The sequence below is a fragment of the Rhamphochromis sp. 'chilingali' genome (assembly GCF_963969265.1).
Source record: "Rhamphochromis sp. 'chilingali' genome assembly, chromosome: 9".
Classification (NCBI taxonomy): domain Eukaryota; kingdom Metazoa; phylum Chordata; class Actinopteri; order Cichliformes; family Cichlidae; genus Rhamphochromis; species Rhamphochromis sp. 'chilingali'.
The window spans coordinates 36,872,274-36,891,300 of NC_137936.1; the positions used below are offsets into that span (position 1 = coordinate 36,872,274).

Genomic DNA, 19,027 nt, shown 5'->3' on the forward strand with positions numbered 1-19,027 from the left:
TAAGGAGGCCCCTCCTCACTCAGAAGATCTGACTCTGACACTCTCACTTTGTTCTGATGATGAAGTTCTTGCTATTACACAGCTGCTTAGTAAGCAAAGTTTTCACCTGGGTGTTATCTGAATGCTGCTTCAGTGGAAATCTGACCTTTTGTTGAAAGAAGTTTCTAGAAATGTTGCCTGTGTCTCTAATCCCCTCCACTGTGATGGTTCACCAAGAAATAAGGAGAATCTAGAATGTTTCATCTTTGTTTTCCAGACCATCTCCTTCATATTTTCCGATTATTTTCAGGTTAATGTACAAATATACATTCAGTGTTCACTCAGACTTTGTAAAAGGTGTTTGTGTTAGAGAGAGATTCACCTCGTGGAAAACATCTCCAGAATATGGTGAAACCCCCAAATCAAGTAGAGCCAAACCTTCAACAACTGCAAAGAAACAGCAAACAGAGAAACAGTTTTAAGACTGCTATATTACAATAAAAATCACAACCACAATTATTTTGGTCACTGTGGAAAATGTTTATTTTTGCATTTATGGAACTTCAACTTGGTGAATTTGGTCTGAAATTTCGAGAGTGAAGTGACATTGTAAACTAATTTTTCTCTATTCCACTATCGTTAGAAGCCAAAATCATAAATTCTGTTAAAATCTCCAACTTTTAATATTTTTTATTAGCACTGGGCTGTTGTCTTTGAATGCCTCCTCTTGACAGTAACAGTTCCAGAGCTTCCAGTTACAACTGAGTAATGAAAAATGCACAAAGTGTTTCTGTGCGAGTCTCACAGCACGTTGGTCATGTTTTGTGTTTTACAGAAAAACCTCAGATTGACTGCAAACCTGCACCTCAGGCTCCTGTCAGGTACCGTGTCATAATATGCTAAATGGAAACTTAAACACAGTCCACTAATATTTCACAAATTCATCTAAAACAAAATCTTTGTCTGTGGTAACTAATGGAAAGCTGATACAAATTTGTCAAATAATAAAGTCAAATCAGTGAGTGCCTCCCACTGTGAACCAGTAGATTTTTTTTGTACATTAATTATTCTCAGATATTTACTGGCCATCGAAGCACATGGGGCAGGGGTATGTGCATTTTCTCCATCACTTTTGAGCCCTCATAAATCAATGATTACAGAAGAGGTAGTCAGTTGCTAAGGGGCAATTAAACAAATATTCATGGGGGTGTACATATTTCAGTCTGTTTGTATACTTTTGTCCAAATTAGGGTGTCTGCACGGTGGTGCAATTGTTAGCACCATCACCTCACAGCAAGCAGGTCCTGAAGGCAGGGGGACATGTGCCTGTTAGGCTAAGTAGTGATTTTAAATTGGCTGTAGCTGTGGAAATTAATTTTTAAACACTTGCTGATGTAACATTATACACACACTATACACGTCAGCCAGATGTTTTACAGGTGTAACGTCTACTTTACTATGCGCAAATAACCCCGTGGAAACGAATGTGGCTCATAGGAGGGGGGTCATTTACAGGGGGTCCACAAATACTAGAGACTGTGCAGATCTTTGTTCAGCCGCTGGCAGAGACTCTGGTCGTCATTATTATTGGTGGTCGATGGATGTTTGACAGAGAAACAACCACTGAGCTCCATTCATTGGAAATAGCAAAGAAACACTTCCCCTACAGAAAGTAAAACGTGTCCGTTGTTAGCTTAATGTCAGTAAAACATCACCGAACTTTCTGAATTTGAGTCTCAGCTGCTGATTTTTGCAGCTGAACCGGTTTGACCGAGTTACCGGATAACAGCGCGGATGAGAGAGAGGTGAGGGGACCCGGACGTGAACGGAACGCAGCGGCTCTAAACCGCTGAACCCGCGCTTACCTCTCTTCCAGGCGGTTATCGGCGACACCACCTCCACCCTCTCTGCAATCAGCTCCGCCAAACTGGACCGGAACAAAGCGGCACGGATCGTAACGGCCACAATCAACAGCAGAGTCAAGGGAGCCGCCATCTTGACAAGGAAGCGCTGTCCGCCCTGCGAGGTGCACGACGGGAAATCAAGTCTCCAAACGTGAAGGAAGGTGGGAGGGAACCAAAAGTCCAGATAGATAGATAGATAATTTTTGGTGCATGTGATATCTTTTTACACGCTTGCTTGATGTCAACTGATGATTCATTTTACATTTGAAACACACTCTCACAAACAGAGTAAGCACACAAAGCGGAACATTTATTGTCCTATAGTTGTTTTCATCCGGAGGCTATTTGAATGGGATCAAAACAAAAAGCCGTACACAGTGAACCACTGCGCTTCCGCTAACCCTGCGTTTGTTTTATCAAAACAAAATTGACTCGGTTTAAAAATATAAATTTACTTTTTTCCTGATCAAGTTGGGATCATTAAAATAGGTTCACACAAATAATACAATAACAAGCATAAAATGCCGTCTGAAAATTAATCAACTGACATTTTAGATTTTTTTAAATTATCGCTTGTGTTTTTGATGCGTACATATCTTTATTCTTTAGATCAGGGGTCTTAAAGCTGTAGGCCACTGCTGGCATTGTCATCTTATTGGAGAGCACTTTAGTGTTCTAGGAGTACAAAAACAAACAAACAAGAAAACACACAAATATCTTAGAAAATGTAGTGTTTAGTTTGTTTTTGAATTTCAAATATTGTATAACAAGATAAAATTGCAAAGGTGAACGCATTTCTTCCCTCACTATTAACTAACTGAAGCCTTTCATTGAACTGCCAAATAAACAAATTGGTACTCTCTTTCTGGCCAGACACGTGGCAGCATTTCTGTTATATTTATTTAACAACATAAAAATGCAGAAATAAGTGATTTTTGACTGCTAGTGAAAACTGTTTTCTTTACAAATAACTCTCACTGAACTAACACAGCCAATCCCTCAACATGTTTGTACTCTCTGCTCATATTGCTTTCATATAAAATCATTTTTTGCTTTTTAAGGAACTTATTTTAACATTGCACTTATTGCACCCTAACAATAAATAAATAAATAAATAAATAACTTCAAGGGTCAAATTGTACTATATTTCTTCATGTCAATATACACGCCCCAAGTAGGGGTGACGTGGGCTGCAAGTGGCCCCCGGCCTGCGAGTTTGAGGCCCCTGTTTTAAATTAACAGTTATACAGAGATATGAGCTCTTTTAAGATGCAATGAATTGAAGTAGGGCCGATTTCAACATTATTATATTTAACCCAAACAAAATAAAACCCAGGTATGAGAAAAATATTTTAGTTTGGTGCATTGGTGCACATGTTTTGTAAGGATGAAAAACGCAACATTTCATGCCTACATGACATGAAGAGTTGAGTTTGTATTTTAATACTTCGTCTAAATTTCCCCCTTACAAATACACTCACATTATAGTAAAAGTAACCAAGAAACTAAGAAAAACTGAACTGAAATAAGAAAACCTAATCTGAGAGTGAATCAAAATGAAACTTAATTGAAGCTAAAAATACTAAATGAAATAGAAATAAAGCTTAATGAAAAAAGGTCATTACGTCACATAATATCACTGGATATTTGCAGATATGTACCGTTCGGTCAGCTCTCTGGTGCTTTTAAACTGAAAAGCCGGGAAGCGGAAACGGTTCCTGTTGCTTGGCACCGAACTGCAGCTTGACTCAGTGAAGCTGCTACACAGACTTTCGTTTTCATTTCTTTTGCCTGAAACTGTACCGATGTTGGCAGATTGAAGGAAAACATGGCTGGCTTGGAGGTGTTGTACACCTGTGTCGCAGGTAACATCACCTGCCCGCAGGACGCCGTTGTGTGTTTTGTTCACTGGGAGTTGATAAAGAACGGATACAGGTGCATCGGCTCAGGAGACGAGGTGAGTTCGCTTAGTTTAGCTAAATCTTGTGTTAAATTATCCCACATTATGGCAAAGATAATATTTTCTTTTTACATCAATCTTACGCCAAATTGTGGAATGCAAATTAAATATTAGCAAAAAGATTCTGTGTATGTGGTTTTCGATGTTTTTCAGACCGTAATTCCAATAATTCTTAAAATGTCGGTTTTTCCAAGGGAGTTCTGTATGTAATTCTCAATGTACATTAGCTATAGCTTCATAAACAAGCATCACCTCCCGTGTGAAGCTGACGTTAACGCGAAGAATTTAAAAGTATGAGAAATGCGTTTTAGGTTTCTTTAATCCAACTGTCATGGCTGATATTCAGTTCGACGGCATCTGTTTTAAGAGGGACAGTTTACCAAAACTGTCATGTCATCTTTAGCTGGCTAACCCACTGGGGGCAGTCATCCTGAAACACCACGGGAGTTTATGACACAGATTCGTGTTAGTGTGCAGCCTTGCTATCCTCCACCCTCTCCCATTGTTCATTTTACAGAAATCAACAGGTAATCAGTATTATTTTTAAAATGAAGCATTTATAATGAGATTTAACGTGAAAAGGGAAACGTTTGGCATCTCTGTGTGATTGTTTTACATAAAAACACTCTGGAATGACACCTACCATTTAGTAAAGTGACCCAGTTCCAAATGAGACATTTCTCTTTATTTTGAACATGATGACATGTTGAAAAGTTTTTTTTTCTTTAGATATAAATAATGAGAAATTTTTATGCACCTAAAAATGAATTCACTCTACCGGATTTTTATGTGTATCATTATCATTATTATATTTATTTTTTCCACGTTCGTTTTTTATTTTATTATGTGGAATTTTTACGTTATTGACCAATGTTGTTTTGTCACATTTTAATTATAGGGTTAGTCTTGTTTATGTTAGCTAGTTTTAGTCTGTTTTACTGCAGCAACACAAGAATCTGCAATATGTTTACAATTTTTTACAACAATCTTACAACCTTAGTGATGAGATTAGTATATGTTATATCTAATAATAACACATATTTCTTGCTGTAGTTCTTATGTATTGTTTTGTTATTTGCAGTGAACTGGCCAAATTCTGATAACAAATATTGTGAAAAGAAAAAGCAGGTTTCTGATTGAATTGACCCCCTTTGTTTTTATCTGTCTTCACGGCCTCTGTGACCTTCCTGCTCCAGGCCCGCAGCAGTGATAAGAAGTCCGAGCTGCTGCCTGCTGACTGGAGTAACAACAAAGAGCTGTACAGTCTGCGATACAAAGCCAACAACAGTGACACCCAAATGCTCCTCAAGGCAATCACTGTTGATTCCACCTTGATCTTCAATCTGATGGTAAGCACATAAACATTTGATTTGAATCTTAATTAGTTTTCTAGACAATGGCAATTTAAAATAGTGCTTTAAAAATTATGGTAGTGTGTGGGTTTTTTCCCTCTATTAATGACAGCAGAAACCTGAAATTTTGCATAATTACGAGGACGTTATACTGCCACTGTTCTATCAAAGTTTAAAACGAATGTCCTCCTATGTGGATCTCGTTTTTCTCAGAAACAAAAATTATGTAAAAAAAAAAAAGAAATCTGGTAAGTCTTAGTTTTTAAATTCATCAGGTTCCAATCAGCCCAAATAGCAAAGAGAAATTTAAAATGCCATGAAAGAGTTCAGGTCTTAGGAGGTTAAGAAGAAGATTTTTTTTCATTGGAGCACTGATATAGACCGACCAGTTTATCCTGCATTTCAGTCCTGATGTAAGGATCCATAAAAAGCCTTAAAAGGGATCAAGTCAGATTTTCTAAGTTTGAATCTTGATGTTCAGAGCAGACATCACTGCAGCCAGGGGTGAGGTCGCAAACACTTTACTTTTAAATTTGTGTTTTTTTCGGTCATTCGAGTTTGTATCGATTAAAATGTTTCGATTAGTTTAGTGTTTAGTTCAGTGAGTTTTAGTTTTTGTCATTCATATACAGGTCGTATTACTGCACTGTAAGACTGGAGAAATGTAGATCTATGCAAAGATCTGACACACAGTTGCGTAAAATAAGAAAATATGATTTAGGTTCAGTTTATTATTTGCTAGTTTGTTGAGATATTATTCTCCATGTTAATCTATCTTTTTAATGGATCGTGTGTGTGTGTGTGTGTGTGTGTGTGTGTGTGTGTGTGTGTGTGTGTGTGTGTGTGTGTGTGTGTGTGTGTGTAGAACTCCAGCACACAGCAGGTGTCGGACTTAACGGTGAACATCAACGACCACGTGAACACTGACCAGCTTCACACATTTGACAGGTTATTTTTTTGAGCTGCTCTACTTTATTAAGCTTTTATTCTGTTGTCTTATGTTGTTCTGATTATTATAATTGTTGTGTTAGACTTTTGGATCCTGTAAGGGACAAACTTTCCAACTTTAGGAAGAAATGTATAAATAGTAATAAAGTATGCCTCATACTCAGCCTGCCTTTTAAGGTCATCTCAGATTGATACCCACTTGTTGTTGAAATCTTTTATTTGTTGGAAAAAGCCTATTATAAAAATGTTGTCTGATAGGGAGGGTGGCCTTGAAGGGCAGTTTGTTTGATAACTAAAGATTATTTTGAATTGTGAGTCATGCTTAGCAACTCTGGTATAGTCAGAAAATAAACATATAGAGCTGAAAAATAAATGAAGTCATCTCTCTTCTCTGCAGTGTGTTCAAAGATGCAGACAGTTTGTCAGAGAAGGTGAAGACTCAGCTGCTGCCCCCCCTGGACAGACCGACCGGACAGAGAGCAGAGAGGAAGAGTCAGCGGGATGAGGAAGAGGAGGCGCAGAGAAGAAGAGGAGAGGACAGTGACCCCCTCCGTATTCCCAGCAGGAATCCTCGCCAGGGGACACACCCTCACTGGTTGGTGATGATACAAACTGTGCATGCAAAACTTTACAACAAAACTCATGAACTGATCGTTAAATATGTACATTTTACTGTCATGTGTGACACACAGTTATGGTTGGCACATATTTGTAATGTTCCTGGTTTCTCTCTCTTTTGCATTTGTGGAAAAAAGAGGATACTGCCTGAAACTATGAGTCAAATAGAGATAATAACGAATGCCTTGCTTACTAATTTTTCTATATCCACCTACTTTTGCTCATTAATGAGGTTCTCCCACCAGCATAGGATCAAGTAATTAATCTAATGTACATTCATGAAGTTTTAACCTTATATTTGTGGTATTTCTAGTTTTACTCAGGCTGAATATAGTTTAGTCTATTCATTGGCAGTCTGGCCTGTTCAGGTTTTCCGGTTTTGTGTGCATTAATGTGCATTACTCACTCACTTAATAAATTCGAACAGTCTAAAAGTCCAGTTTAACCTTGAACGATTTTAGATTTGTTTGCACTTTGCAGACTTGGAAAGAACTACATGACGGAAAATCAATGAACAACCAACAAGTTGTAATCCTTAACATTTTCATGGCATCAGAGCCTCGTGTTATTAATATTTATGACTGACATTTTGGCATTTGATACACACACACACACACCCCTGGATGTGCTGAGATTGTGGCTTGTAATACGTCTAGACGGAGCATCTGTTGGCAAATGAGGACAGAGCTCAGGCTGTGTGTGTGTGTGTGTGTGTGTGTGTGTGTGTGTGTGTGTGTGTGTGTGTGTGTGTTTTACTCATGTTCAGGGACCTAAATCTGTTTATACATTCCCTTCTGGGGACACAAAGCAAGTTCCCATAAATTAATTATTACAAGGAAAGACTTAGTTTAACGTTCTGGTAAGTGTCCAGAGAATGAATGTGAGTGTAATAAGTGTGTGTGTCTTTGTAACATCCTCTATATCAGCGGTCCCCAACCTTTTTTGCGCCGCGGACCGGTTTATGTCCGACAGTATTTTCACGGATCGGCCTTTAAGGTGTTGCGGATAAATACAACAAAATGAAACCACTACCGGTACCAAAAAAGGAAGATTTATTCATAACACACAGGAAAAGACCCAGGGAAACAGAGTTAACGATAAAATCAATTTAAAAAAAAGATAAAAACCCTGTGGGCTAAGCAGAAGGTTTGAGTAAGGTTAGGGTGAGGCGAGTCAGAGAGCAGTAAGTACAGACACAGTGTTGTAAAGAAAAGAGGTCTGAAGGCTCTTAGTGAAACACTAGTCATCACTCTCCTTCTCATATTTGTTCACAGTCCGCAAGCAAGCGGCCATTAGCCAAAACAGGGATGATATACTGCACCTGTCCTGCACTATTACGCTGCACTATTTTATGTAGCTTGCCAAATTACATTAAATAACATGATCCATGGTCGTAGCTATAGACAGTACCAAAGATGGATGGAGCCACTCTCTGGTGTGTTAAGTCTCTTTTGAAACAGACGTGATAAGACCGGAGTGCATCTGACTTACAAGCTGAGGATATTGTCGTCTCACAGGTTAACAACTTGTCATTACCTAGTGAACGTACCCTGGATAATCATCATTTCTGAAAATTAGAATTTCCACAATTTACCAAATACATTCATGTTTTAATCAGTTTGACCTGATTGAGCCGATAAAGGCATCAGAAAGCGTTTGCTGAGGTCAGGGCTGTGACCACGCCTAACTTTTTTGTCTTTGATATTAACTAAGGAGTTTTTTTTCCTTACTGAAAATGGACCTTTGGGCGGCTGACTGTAAGTAAGCACGATTGCTCAGCATATAGTTAAGGCAGGGAGTCTGGGCTACCTTTTGTAACAGATGTCTTGGCATTTTCCTGATGATTCTACACATTTGAAAAACTAAAAACTACTTACGATATGAATTAAGCTCCATTTAAAAATGTTTAAACATATTTTTCTTTGGTGGAAAAGAATGTTTTGGCAACAGCTTTCTTTCTGTCTAGAACAGTATTTATTTTAGTCATTCATAGTGACACAAAGCAAAGCCAACACAGGGTGGTTGGATGGTGCTAACAGATGAGCTAAATTTAGCTCATCTGCAAAAATCTGCTTAGTGTGTCACAGTAGATGTTATAGTGTAGTCATAGAAAAATGGCAGGTAGATGTAGCAAATAAGTTAGCTTGGATAAATTAGCTGTCCTTTTTTTACATTTTATTTTGTGAAATAAGATGGAGTGCAATTTATCCATGTTAGCAGGAAATCATTAGTCAGAATAAAGTAAGAATAAACCAAACAGTCCCTTAGATTAATTTCACTCTAGTCCATCTCTGCAGACGTGGTTCACTACCTGGCTAAGCTTAACTAGTTAACTTTAAGAAACACCAGTGCATTGGCACATACTGGTGTTTTAATGGGTGATGTTTGATAGAACAAAAGCTGAAGAGAGCAGGGTTGTTGTTTTTTTGTTTTTTTTAATTCGTTCATTGTTTATTTATAGTAAACGTGAAAATCTTTAACATCCACTAAAAGTGACTTTAAATTTAACCTATGGCAGCATTTTCTGATAAAAATGCGCATTTTGTTTGGTGATGTTAAATGTGGTTATCCTGGAAATGAAGTCAGTGTAACGTCATCTGAAGTGATGGAAACATGAGCACATGTGTGAGCGAGAGCTGCGAGACAGAATCACTCTGACTTTCACTCCTCATCTCATCTCCCTCCTCCTCTTCCTCCCCCGTCCTCTTAGCCATGACCCGCTCAGATGAGATGTGAGATGATGTCAGCACTTTATCGACCTCCTGCTGTCACCTCCTTGTCCCGAGAGAGGTGCAGACAGAGGGGGAGGGAGATGAGGATGAGAAACGGTGACAGATGGGAGAAAGTAAAAGTTAAGAGGAGAACAGACCAAGATAATGGAGAGAAAGTAAGAAAGCACTCCTGAATCCTTAAGAGACGATTCGGGAGTAACAATTCAGAGAAACAAGCAGAGTGATGGCAAAAGCAAAGACAAGACAAGGGAGGGGGCAGAACCTGAAGACCTGAAGGTTGGATGAATCAGATGTGGGACTCTCCACCAGTCTTACTAGAAGCTGAATCAAGCATGCCTGTGTGTTTCCATTTTTAAAGTTACTCTTAGAGCAACTGTCTTTTATAAATGACATTAGTCATTGATGATTCTAAGCTACAGGATCCAGTTAAAGTGAAATAATGATTGTAGGATCAATAAATAAATGAGAATTATAAAATAAATAGATAACATGTTTTTGTTAAGATGGAAACTGTTACCCCCCAAACATCTAGGAAATGTTAGAGAATCAGAATTAGTTTTCAAAAGTTAAACTCGCAGATTCTTAAAACATGTTGCTTTTTGCTGACCACTTAAAGTCCTTTAGACTACAATCAGAAAAGTCCAGCTGGGATTTGAACCAGGAACCTTTCTGTTGTGAGGTGACAGTGCTAACAACTCCTTTACTGTGTCTCCTCAGTCCTTCAGTCTCCCAAAAGCTGACTTCCCAAAAGTTTTCACATTTGGGAAGCCTTTTAAAAAGTAATTTTTTTTAAATTTTTGCATTCTTTTAAATATACCAGAATCCGAATACTTTAATAATCAATAAGGTAACTATGTATGTAAAATAATGAACCAGCTAGCGATTGTCAAATGGACATCAATATTCTGCATTCAAAATGCAATAAAACTAAATTTTCTACATCAACTATCGTCCCAAAGTTGAGCATTTTTAATGTCTAAAAAGAACCAGATTCAGTCGTCTCAAACAAGCCTGGAAAGGGAATGTTCAAATTATATGAGGTCCATGTATGTACAATTACGTACAGCTTTCAGACCACTCTAAATGACAACTGATCTATTTTTTCTACTCTTGGCTCTAAATGATGTCACTAAGAGAGGATTTCCCTAATATGGTCGTCTGGCACAGCTCTTTTTGGAAATCCACAAAAGTTGATTCTGTTCATCTGGATGTAACGTTTTCAGTGGCAGAAACCTTTTGTTTCCAACAATGGGCTGGCAGATCAGTTAATTGATCATTGATATGCAAATTCACATGACCATTGATCAACAACCACTGATCAAAGCCCGTGATCAATGGCCACTGATCAATGTCCATGAGTACCATTCACAGAGAGTTGGGGAATGGCTGCGATCACCGCACTGTATGATGGTGAGAGATGTACCCTTAGGCCCCCTCCTTGAGAATTTACATATTAATGATCAAGGAACTGACCTCCCAGCCCATTGTTCCTTCAGTTATGCTAGTTTAAGTCATTATGCAAATGTACACTTTATAAGATTGGGGAAACCTGCAGTCAGCTGAGACTGAAGAAGTCACCTGGATGAGTGACGAAAAGTTTCTCCCACTGAAAACGTTGCGTCCAGATGAACAGAATCAGCTTTTGGGGATTTTCTTCCCTGGATGATTGAGCATCCATCAAGTGTGTTTTTCACCAGAGATTTTTCTTTACGTTTCGCTCTGAGAATCTTCACCTTCTGGTTGTCCTGACAATTTGACTGCCTGAAGTAAGTCCTACTATTATCCCAGAGGACCAAAGGAGGAAATGCCGGGGTTTCAGTGCTGGAACTGTCCCACTGATTATCATGGGGAATGTGAGGCACTTAGTCAGTGATATGGACGAGCTCGGTGAGCTGATTAAGACTCAGAGGGAACACCGTTAGTGGAGTTTGATGTGCTCCTTGCAGACGTTGTCATGGCAGCAACCAGAAATGTGGAAGGATTGTGATTGAAAAGTAGTCTCCTCTCGAACACGCTGCTGGGAAGGAGCGTTTCAGTGGCGTGAATATTAAAGCGCATGCTGAATGCATTAACATGCCTGAGAGAGTTCGTCATATCATTGAATTCAGTTTGAATCACCGCACTTGGGATGTCTTCCTCAACTGACGAAGGTCCTCCAAATGACCATGGCTGTGTGTGGTAAATGGCTATGGATAATTAATGGACCCAGACCATCCTCTGCACCACTTAGCGGACATGCAGCCGAACTCATTTTTCTCACTCTTTTATCTCCTCAGAAACATGGACACATACAGAAAGTCTTTACCACCTCATAACACATTCGTTTTACGTTTAAGCTGCTCATTGTATGATATAAGATTTTTACATTTTTATAATTTTACTTTTATTGTAAGGTGTTTTTATTGTTTTCGCTCTTGCAGTGGTGAATTTTGAGCATAAATAAAGTATTTATTTTTATTAGATGTTGGTGAAGAAGATCGTCGGTTGTGTTTCACGTATTTGACACGTTGCTAGCTGTTGTAGTTTGTTTTCCATTGTAAAATGATGTTAGACTGATCCTGTATTTAACTGGTTTTGATGTTTTTGTGTGTGTGTGTGTGTGTGTGTGTGTGTGTGTGTGTGTGTGTGTGTGTGTGTGTGTGTGTGTGTGTGTGTGTGTGTGTGTGTGTGTGTGTGTGTGTGTGTGTGTGTTTCAGGCCCGACCCCATGGTTCCTCCGTTTGCAGCTGGAGGAGCAGATCTGGATCCCTTTGGGTGAGTCTGTCTCTTCCTGTCATGTTTAAATCCTTTAAATCTGTTTATGGAATTCAATCTCAGACATGCATTTAAGCATTCTCCTGGGTTTTCCCTAATCTGGGATTTGAGGATGAACAGTCGGCCCTCACAGCAGCGGACAGCTCTGGATTACTGGCGCGTGTCCAGCTGAAAGCGAAGCTTTAAGCTCAGATGTCAGAGAGTCGCAGAAAAGATGACAAACAAAAGCAGCTGCAGACTCAGAATCTAAGTTTAGTTTTAACATTAATTTTTTATCAGCTCGAGCTTTTCTATTGTGCTAACACAAGCTTTGTATTGAAGTACCTTCCACCAGGACACTTTTTAAATCACTGAAGGTTAATCTGATCTCCTTGTTTCCCCATATGTAGCTTTAAGTATCAGCTTGTCAAAATACCTCACTGTAATGTGGAAGTAAAGCAAATTAATCAAACCCAAGTTTTTGTTGAAAGCTGCCCTTTAATAACTGATTGATATTTTTACCCCAGGAGTATGCAGGCATTACTCTTCTACAATTAGTCCAGGTAGTGGCACCAGTATAAATTTCATAAAGAGAGCTATTGCTTAGCATACAGGGTTCAAAATCAAACATATTTTAGTCAGAAAAAGATATTAACATTTTAAAAGATCTCTACAAGTCGCACTATATATGATTCAGGGACTCTTCGCTTCTATGTAAACATGAAAACCTGGTTAAAACACACCTGTGGTCATAGTTGCTCAATGCTTGTCTTGCTTTGTTGCGCTTTCGTCACGTTTGTAATGTTGGTATGTTTGTGCTTTATGGTTTTTAGAGACTAAATTTAGCCCGTCCAGAAGGCGGCTGATGGCACATTGTTTTTTACAGTATAGATGTTATAAAAGATGGACATAGTTACTGTGACATCACCCACTCTTAAAACCTCGCCCTAATTATTTTTGCTGTCAGCACTTAGTGTTGTGTAACCAGATGAGACTAGCAAGGTTAATGAGAGTAACAGACAAATCTGAAGGTAATGGGCGAACACTGGACAGTCCTCTTATTTTTCTTTAAAAGTGGCCATAATTTACAAAATGATCTCCCCGTTTTATTCAGTATGACCTGAAACAGGCGACTCAGCCCATGAAATCTCCAGGAAAGTGTTTAATGAGGTCTCAGAGAGTGCCGTTTTCCCACAGACTTCTTTATAACCACCAGGAGTCGTCTCCTTCTGGCCATTAGAAATAAAGTTTGCTTAACATCAACTTCCCTTTTCAGACTCGAACGAAGCAAACATCTCCAAACTGAGTCGCAGCTATTATGTAACTAGTTTTCTTACAGTTTTTAATAATTGCTAAACTCAACCCCACCTTAAGATTTTTCTGGTTCACTTACAAGGTGAGCTTTTGGCCGAGCCCTGCAGAAGAGCCAATAAGGCCCATGAGAGGTTTTTAATGGCAGCCAAGTGATCCAGTATGACCCACAGCACATGTACACAATGTAAAAAGGGCAGAGGGCATCCATTTGTATATGTTTTTGGGTTGTGTTGCAAGATGTTATCCCCCCTAACCTGTGCTTCAAGTACACTGATAAAGTGGGCGTGTTTAAAAACCAACTCAAGGTGGACTTTATTTGTTGTGTTTAGTGTGTATTAGCGTTTTGTTCTTTGGTTTGATTTCTGTACTGGGGAGCTCTTTACGACGTCTGTTTTTGAAACAGTCTTGTTTGGATGTCGAGCGTGGTGTAAGCTGGATAATACTTTTGAAACCGCCGCTCCGCGGTGGGTGGTTTTTAGCTCCGTCGTCATCCATTACAATCATGAAAGTACAACTTGTTTAGGATTTTTTTTTATGTTATAATAACATTAATGTTACTTAACTAGTGATTTATTTTTAAACACTTTCAGATAAAACCTGTAGCCTGTTTATCTTTGACAAAGTCAACACAACCAGCTGACACGTGTCCTTCTCTTGAATCTCTGAACTCCGCCTCCCCTCCTCAGTTCTCGTGGTGGTGGTGGGATGATAGTCGACCCCTTGAGGTCAGGTTATCCTCGCTCTGGCTTTGACCCGTCTAGTGGGATACCAGACATTCTGCCTCCTGGAGCCGTTCCCCCAGGAGCTCGCTTCGATCCGTTTGGACCCGTCGGACGTCACAGACCAGGGTGAGAGACAGACACACACACACACACACACACACACACACACACACACACACACACACACACACACACACACGCCTCCATCTGTCTGCACTAATTCAGGCTGTAACAGCTCCTCAGCTGTGAGGCTCCACTGAACCTCTCAAAGGGTCAAAGACACTTTGAATTTCGACATAAAATAAATTCTCAAAAAAAAAGATCTTATCTTTCGACTTGATCAAAAATCCAAATCCAAGAGCAGCGTTAAATCAGTCAGTGGTCTTATTAAAGATTTTTTTTTTTTTTTACTTCTCAGCTGCAGCTTCACCAGATTTAATTCAGCAGAAATGAAACACAACAAAGCTGCACCCATTTTAATCTCAGTAATACCAGATGGCCTCTCCATTTTAGCAATTTAAAGAGTTTTGAGGAGCCACCTTACATAATGGAGGCAGCTCTTGACTCTGTGTCAATCCAAATAAAGGCTTATAATGGTTACAACATCTTAGATTTGTATGATTTACTCCACTGAAAGATACATTCTTCACAGAACAAATAAGAAAATTGAAAGCAGCTTTGAAGCAAATTAAATACAACAGTTGTGTAATTTCTTATGTATTACAGAAACATTTGGTGCCATTTTCAAGATTCATTGTAAAATAAAACTTTGCATGATTATTAGATAATCATGCAAAGTTGCCTTAAAGTTGTTGTTTTTGATATAAACGTGAAGATAATGACAGAAAAAAAAGTATATTAGTCACCTTCCAGCCTCATTTATAGACACAGATTTTAGTGACTCTATAGCTAAATAGACTAATAAACCAGATTTAATAAACAAGTAAAGGTTGCCTGTTGTCCTGGAAAAAAAACCCGTCTTAGTTCTGTAGTAAGATTGTGTGTTTAAAGTTCCAGTCGCTCGGTGTCAGTCCAACAGCCGCGACCGTCCAGCTCAAGTTCCTGCTGGAGAGGCAGAGGAGTCCCCAGCAGCATTTTCAGCAAATGCAATGAAGCAAAGCAAAATCGCCTGCTTGGCATTTATCTAGCTCCAAACTGATATAGATGAAACTCACAAATGAGACAACCATAAGGAAAATAATTAGATGAAGGATTAGGGATGGGTATTGATAAGATTTTAACGATTCCGATTCCATTTTCGATTCTGTTTAACGATTCGATTCCTTATCGATTCTCTTATCGATTCTTTTTTTTTTTTAAAAGGAGAACACTAAAGTCAATTAGCTTAGAACTGTGTTTTATATCTTCTCTTTGAACAAGATAGAAATTTAGGAGTAACATGGCCTTACAAACCCAACAGTGAGATCTTAAGAGATCCACAGCCTACGGCTCTTCAATGGGGTGTCACAGGGTCCCCAGGAAAAAAAAATGTATATGTAAAATAATAAAATAAATATTCTCCTGTAGCAATAACAAAGTTTAACATAAATTATTCTGTAGCAATTACACAAGAATATCCAGTAATGTCCCTGCCTACAATTAAACACATTCACTTACCAAAGTGAAATCGGGGGCATCTGCTGTGGCAAATGGGTGCAAGCCTTTGACCACAAACTTAGACACTGCTGGGTAACATTCGTCTATCCTGGCCTGAAAGGAGACGCTACCGGTAGACTGCAGCGAGAACTGCCAGCATCTGAGCCAGCCAGACTCTGTCTCTCTCATCATGGTTATCTAAATGCAACGCACAGTAATAGCAGGTTTTGTAATAAGGTAAATCGCGCTAACATAATATGCAATGCTAATTGATTAGTTACCTGCAGTATTAACGGGAGAGGACGTGGAAACGCTACCGCTGCTGCTGGGTTGAGCGTCGCTAGTCCGGAGCGGATCAAAAACACGACATTCGTTGAAAGCAATCGCGTGTTTTTTGAGCAAATGCTTTTGCATGTTCATAGTGTTTCCTCCCTTTGATGAAATCTCTACTTTGCAAGTATTGCACGTTGCCCTGTTGTCATCCTTTCTCATAAAGTGTAACCAAACTTTTGAGCGTTTGTGCCGCTCAGGCGCCGTGTTTCCTACTGGGTAAAAGACGCTACTCAACGTGATGACGTCATTCGGGGCGACTGGAATCGATAAGGGAATCGTTTTTAAAAGTGGCAAACGATTCCAAGGAATTGAAACAGTGGGAACCGGTTCTCAACAAGAACCGGTTTTCGATACCCATCCCTATGAAGGATGCCTCTGTTTGCAGCCTTAAGTGCTGTGAGTGTGCAGAAATGCATACACAGTTTTTCAATCTGCTTCTGTTATGAAGCTTTTCAGCCCAAAATAAAGGACAGAAAGCACTAAAGAGGGTTTAATTGTTAGAGCCTCTGCTTTGTGTTGTGAACAACTGAAATCACTGCAACAAGAACTTTTGTGCTTTCCAGGTTGACTGTGCATTATCTTGAATTATAAAGGAGACACACCGAAAACTTTTCCAAATAAAATAGCAAAAATCAGTCCAACAGCAGGCAGTGGACTCCACTAATCATTGGCAGGCGGTGTATTTGCTCCATTACCTAACCCTGCCCTGCAGGCCTCAGCCTGAACACCAGGAGTCAAAATAAAAATAAGACAAAATGTGAAAAAATGACAGTATATAAAATATGACGATGGTGAATGGGCCAGCACCTTCTTATTCAGCTGAGCACTTGGTTACTCCTCATTCACCAAATCACACACACATTCATACAGCACTTTTATCTATGTCCAATAGAGGTGGGAATCACCATATATCCCACGATACGATATTATCACGATACTTAACGCACGATACGATATTATTGCAATTTTCTAAAAATATTTTGCAATATTCAGATTCTGTACATAAAGGTAAACTTTATCAATATTCATTTTATCTAATAACAAAGTCTCACACTCAGTCTTTCTCTCATTTCAGTCAGTTTTATTGTTGACAAACTGAATGGTTTGTATTACAGTCTAGTCCAACTTAACTGAATGCAACCATCTGGTACAATTATAGCTATTCTGAACTATGCAATTTATGAAAACTATGCAGCCCATTCAGCAACTGAAGAATTTGAATGTAAATTAAAACAAAATATAATTTTACATTAAATAAAAAAGTTTTAAACTTAATTAAAATAAAACATGTCTTAAATTAAAATAAGTAAACTGTCATGTTCATTGCTGCCAAAAAACAAGTTAAACACATTTGGACAGTGAAGGAATGTCAGGATTCTTGCTCAGAAAAAGGATCAACATGCTCTGAAGTCAGAGCACAAAAACCTTTTTTGTAACAAAATATCGATTTCTGCTGTCCCTGTATCGATACATTATTAGCAAACAAAATATCACGATACTACACAGTATCGATTTTTTCCCCCACCCCTAATGTCCAATCTGTGCACTCACACTCGATCCTTGCCCAAGTAGACTTAAGACGTGTGCACAGCAGGAGTCGGGGATCGAACCACCCACCTTCCACTGGCTACAGTAACAACAGCTCTGTGTGTTTCTCTTGTTTTTGTTTTTTAGGCCGGATCCAGACCACATGCCCCCTCCTGGCTACGATGACATGTTCATGTAGTACCCTGGATTGTTTCCCGATTTTCTACTTCCTGTTTGCTATTTACATCAGCATCTTTTCCTCCAGCCGATAGCAGCCGCCTTCTCCTCTCTGAGGGTTTGGTTTCATCCGTGTTTGTGGCCTGAAGATTTTCATTTTTCTCTTTTTGAGAAGGAGGGTTTGTTTTCTGATTGCTCATTTCATATGAATTAAATCTTTAGGATGCAAACTGACATAACAAAAACCTAGTTACTGCTGTCTCAAATATCCGTGACTTTGAAATGAAAAAGTTGCTCCAATGTAAAAGAGCCCCTAAAAGAACAATGCCATACAGATGAAGGTCGCGCATAATAAACTCATATTTTGTCTTTTATACTGACATCTGAACATTGCTGAGCAGTATTATTTTGTGAAGTAATGAGGTGACATTTGGCTGCAGGGCGAGATCTGCGAGTCTGGAGATTACTGCATAAATGAAAAATCTCACCTTTGATCAACAGAACCACCGAGATGCTTAAATCTAAAAACATGTACGAGTGAAAACCCCTCTCTCTGCCCTTTGCTTCCTAAATAATAGATCCCATCAAACTCCATCTACCAGTTTATTAATAAAAGAGTGCTTCTTCTTTTTCATTTTTGATGTGAAAATATTAAAGAACACTGAAACATGGTTCTTTATTTGTGTTTAGATTGTTGTCAATTGAACAAGTCTATTTAATGATCTCAGTAATATATACTGAATAAAAACCCTTTGATGAGATGCTCTGGTTTTTGTTACTGAACTTTTTTTTTTTTTCTATAAACTGCACATCAGAGATGGACATACCCACTGTTGCATCCTCTACAGTAGCTACTGTGTTGGTACCTGACAGTAATCAGGAATTTGGGTTTTCGTCATATTTTTTTTTTTAACTTACCAATTAGTGCGAGCTAGCTTGGCCAGCTAAAACTGTACAGGTGCGTTCACAGAGAAACACAATCTGACTCATAGTGTAAAATTACTCACCAAAACTGGATCACAGGTACCTTGGACAGGCTGTAGTACAACTAACACAAATCATATTATTGGTAATAAAATGTTCTCAGAGGGCCAACAGCACAATCGGGATCTTAAGGTCGAGATCCATGTCTG

At 38.9% G+C, this 19,027-nt stretch overlaps 2 protein-coding genes across 3 annotated transcripts in view; one reads left to right on the plus strand and one right to left on the minus strand.

Annotated features, from left to right (window-relative positions):
* Nucleotides 1-2,027, minus strand: part of pigu (phosphatidylinositol glycan anchor biosynthesis, class U) — a 10,462-nt gene extending 8,435 nt beyond the window's left edge. Inside the window, exons 1-2 of the mRNA XM_080890628.1 lie at nucleotides 1,845-2,027; nucleotides 362-426 (exon numbers count right to left, since the gene is read on the minus strand). Coding sequence (XP_080746754.1) covers nucleotides 362-426; nucleotides 1,845-1,974 — 195 coding nt within the window. The 5' untranslated portion in view covers nucleotides 1,975-2,027. The remainder of the gene's footprint in view (nucleotides 1-361; nucleotides 427-1,844) is intronic.
* Nucleotides 1,905-18,565, plus strand: psmf1 (proteasome inhibitor subunit 1). 2 transcript variants are annotated; one of them, XM_080890630.1, is made up of 8 exons: nucleotides 1,905-2,044; nucleotides 3,699-3,840; nucleotides 5,040-5,192; nucleotides 6,061-6,143; nucleotides 6,541-6,738; nucleotides 12,190-12,246; nucleotides 14,226-14,387; nucleotides 17,865-18,565. In XM_080890630.1, the coding sequence occupies exons 2-8, from the start codon at nucleotides 3,712-3,714 to the stop codon at nucleotides 17,914-17,916; spliced, it is 834 nt and encodes a 277-aa protein (XP_080746756.1). In that variant the 5' UTR covers nucleotides 1,905-2,044; nucleotides 3,699-3,711; the 3' UTR covers nucleotides 17,917-18,565. The 2 variants fall into 2 exon arrangements, with proteins under 2 accessions (XP_080746756.1, XP_080746755.1); XM_080890629.1 differs by lacking the exon at nucleotides 1,905-2,044 and having other exon boundaries at nucleotides 3,589-3,840.
* The last annotated feature ends 462 nt before the right edge of the window (nucleotides 18,566-19,027 follow it).